The sequence below is a fragment of the Sorex araneus genome, chromosome X (genome assembly GCF_027595985.1).
Source record: "Sorex araneus isolate mSorAra2 chromosome X, mSorAra2.pri, whole genome shotgun sequence".
Lineage (NCBI taxonomy): Eukaryota > Metazoa > Chordata > Mammalia > Eulipotyphla > Soricidae > Sorex > Sorex araneus.
The window spans coordinates 324329504-324333644 of NC_073313.1; the positions used below are offsets into that span (position 1 = coordinate 324329504).

Below are 4141 nucleotides of genomic sequence, written 5' to 3' on the forward strand. Positions count from 1 at the left end.
CACATGTCCCAGCTCAGTCTCCCCTCTAGCCACCTAAACCCCACTACATTTATGGAGAGAAATTAGCCAGTGTGAGTGGACTCCACTAAAACGAGCAGAGCATCTTTTATGGATTTATCAAAGGAACAACAACAAAAATGGCCTTTCATTCTTCTGTTTCTAGAAAACTAAGAGAACTACATTCCAACTGGGCTGGAAAAAATATTCGGACAATCTGTGCTTGTGAGAGATGGGCCTTCTAACTAACCCTATGAGCTTTGAAGCCACTGCAGCCACGTTCTTGATCATAATTTTCATTTGCGTCATTTGCATCCTCCTTTTGTTGATGGTTTTTCTACATAAATGGTATAAATTCACTGATAAATTGGGATCAGACTTCAAGTCACACTAGCAAAATACCTAGAAATAGTATCTAGAAGTTCTATAAATTTAAATAAGAGTGAATGAATAATAATGCTTTAACTACCTACTTTTCCCATATCAGGGCTTTAGAAATGCTAATTTACTGTTTTAAAGTGAAATTCCATATTTAGTCTTAAACTCAAGACCATTATTTTGTGATTTTTTTTGCTTATTTTCAGTTTCCAAATCAAAGAAGAAGAGCTAGAAACAGTTCATCCTTGCAATGATAAATCTTGTTTAGATGAGAAGAATGTTTCAACAGATCAAGAAAAGTAAGTCTGTATTGTAGAATATACCAGAAAGTAGTTTTTGCTTATGAAATCAGTGGCTACAATGCATAATTTTTTTAAAAAAAATCTATAACCAGAGCCATAGTATAGTGGAGAGGATACTTGCCTGGCACACAGCCAACCCAGATTTGATTCCTGGTACCACATATGGTAGTGGCCCCCAAACCAAAAATAAGTAAGTAAACTATTTACTTTAAATTTAAAAAAATCTGTTAATTTATTCCCTAGGAATGGAATTATAAATGTAAGACAAATCATGGACTTGAACATACCCCCGCGGCCTGGCATTCTTGTCCAGAGACAGAATAAAGAAGAGGTATTCCCAGCCTCTGAGGACAAACAGAATGTAGAGGATAAAGAAGAGGATGATACAGGAGAGAAGAAAGAAGATGGCACCAAAACTGCTGGAGAGGTGATGGGCAGTTTAAAATTTGTTTGCTTGAAAAAGAAGGTATAATAGGGTCAGAGAGATAGCACAGCAGGTAAGGCATTTCCATTGCACAAGATTGACCACGTTCTATTCTCTGCATCCCATAAGGTCCCTTGAGCTCACCAGGATTGGTCCCTGAGTGCAGAGCCAGGAGTAATCCCTAAGTACCATGGGGATGGCCCAAAAACCAAAAAAAGAAAAAGAAAAAGAAAAAAATGGTCTGTTACTGGGCTAGATAGATAAGGGTGATGTAAGCAGTCATTTAAACCACCCTTGTTTATTGGTTCATGTTATTCAACTAATCACATATGCTAAATTCACACACTTGTGTACTCTTTTCTCACACTTGTGTTTTTCTTAATTTTACTTATTTTTAAAAAAATTTTAGGATTTTATTGCTGGAGGAGGCTTTGGAAATTACCTAGGGATCTAGTTCTCTGTTAGATATGTAAGGAGGGGATAAGTTGTTCAAGGTCCAGCTCAGAATCAGATCCCATGATGTCCCTTCTACAGCAGTGTGCAAGTACGGCCAGAGTCACTCTGAGTTTGATGTCTGGGCTCCATAATAAGGACAACTCATATCCCCTCCTACCACATGACCCACGTCCAAGAAGAAAGAATGGTGATCAGCTGACTGAGTGTTTCACTATTTCATAGAGAGGATAACACGTCCCTGAATCTTATTTGAATATAACATTATGGGCTTTTATAAGCACAAAAGTATAAAAATGAGATTATGATGGATTATGACTGTTTCTATTTTAGTTAGAGGTATATTTCTTTCTAACAATGTACATATGTATGTATTTGTATGTATACGTACAGATTTCAAGCAGAACTTGTTGCATTCATGAACCAGTTGTTTAAAATATTTATCCCATTCTCTTGTAGGAAGATGATTTGCAACGTGCAAATTTAGTAACTGACAAAAGGCCTTTGAAAGGAGTGACGTTTTCAAAGGAAGTAATCGTTGTGGACCTTGGGAAGAAAAATCCTATATCTCGAAGCTATTCTCGAGAACATAAAGAGAGAAAATGAAACTCAAATAGTCTGGGGGCAAGAAATGTAACCACAGACTAACAATTAAGTGACTGGGGGTACAAAATCATGTTGAAACAGGAAAATAATGGGGAAATTAAGCAAATACAATATTATTTTACCTTTGGGCCGAAAGAAGTAGGCAAAATTCTGTAACTAAAATATTCAGAGCTTGAATATAGTTTATTTTTAAAACTCAAATCTGAGTTCAAGCAATTCATTATACTAATATCTTTAAAACTGTCTACCCAAACACTGTTCTAACATGTGAATAAAATTGTTTACATTTGTGCAGGTGTCTGTTAGGTAACTCATCTGAGGATGACTCTGGAAATAGCGCATTTCTGGATGCTCTGATCACAACTGTTGACTGCATGACTATGATTGTGAAAACTTCTAACAAGCCCTACAGGCTCCTACTACATAATTCCCAGTGCACAATCTTGTGCCGACAATCACTTAAATTCACACATACACAACACAAGCTTTCTCCCCTGCCAAACACCTCCTAAGATAATATCTGATCTTGATTTCAGTAGTTTAAAATTTGCTGTTCTGGGATCAGAACAATATAGTACAGTGAGTAGGGCGCTTGCCTTGCATGTGGCTGACCTGAATTTGATTCCCCAGAATCCTTTATAATCCCCTGTACATCACCAGGAGTAATTCCTGAGTTCAGAGTCAGGACTAACCCTGTGCACTGCTGGATGTAGCCCCCAAAACGAAAATAAATTTTAAAAAATTGCTGTTCTGGGGCTGGAGCGATAGCATAGCGGGTAGGGCTTTTGCCCTGCACGAGACAGACCTGGGTTCGATTCCCAGCATCCCATATGGTCCCCTGAGCAACGGCAGGAGTAATTCCTGAGTGCATGAGCCAGGAGTAGCCCCTGTGCATCGCTGGGTGTGACCCAAAAAAGCAAAAAAAAAAAAAAAAAAAAGAAAAAACCCAGCTGTTTTATGTATGGAACACACCATACAGACCAGGGCAGGATCACCCTAATTGCTGTACTAGACCTTTGCTGAGTGCACAGGGGTGACGTGAGCACACACAACCATTTGTGGATGCCATTTTAGCCAGAGCTGCTGGCCTGAGGGGAGAGGTGAAGTACAGGTAAGTGTAGTGAGGAGGTACAGACTGGGAGAATGGAGGAACACTGTGTGTTCTCTATTCATATACTCAAAGCCAACTTCATGTATACATTGGGGCTTGCAAAACACAACGAATGCCTAGGAGACATTTGTCAAAAAGGCAAACTCGCCTCTAAAGGAAAATCAGATTAACCAACCTAAATTCAAAAGTCTAACCATGAAGTTACAGACTTTGTTTCACTTTCCCAAACCATGCTAAATGGTGGTTTTGAAACAAATCAAAGGGTTTTAACCATGTCCCCCAGTTGTACAGGCAGCATACCGGAGCCTTTGACTCTTAGTGGCAGGTATTTTGAGGAAAAACCATTTTTGTTCTGAACATTCAAAACTGACTCTTCTGCAGTGGTAATTTTTGAGTAGATGGTGAGCCTCCACAAGAAAAGCCACAAGATATTTTGACTTTTGGCTCACATGGACACACAGCCCTGGCTTACACTCATGAAAGTATTGAGTCATCTGGGACCACACAAGCTGAGGTGGGACTTGTGACATCCTTAGCACTGTCTGTCCTCTTCAAATTCTCTTCTCTCAAGCCATCCCTTCTCTGAAGGTCTCCACAAATTCCAGCTGCCTCTTAAGGGCAATATTCCTTCCCCTTTTCTATAGCTCCTTCCAGAGTTCAGAAGCCTCTGGTTATGGCAGTAGGAATTTTTGCTGCCAGGTCTTCTGCAAAAATCCTTGTTTCATAATCACCAGGAGCTTAGGAGTGTGCAAAGTGCCAAGCCCCATGTAACTTTTTTGGAAACATTTCCTAGGAAGGAGGCTCTTCTTTTTTTTTTTTTTAAGTTTCTATTTATTTATTTATTTTTTGCTTTTTGGGTCATATCTGACA

General features: G+C 39.1%; 1 protein-coding gene across 1 annotated transcript; it reads left to right on the forward strand.

Moving 5' to 3' along the window:
* Positions 1-229: 229 nt before the first annotated feature.
* CXH2orf74 (chromosome X C2orf74 homolog) lies at positions 230-2160 on the forward strand. The gene is made up of 4 exons (XM_055119739.1): positions 230-345; positions 582-674; positions 921-1104; positions 2014-2160. Exons 1-4 carry the CDS (start codon positions 230-232, stop codon positions 2158-2160), a joined length of 540 nt encoding a protein of 179 aa, XP_054975714.1.
* Positions 2161-4141: the final 1981 nt, after the last annotated feature.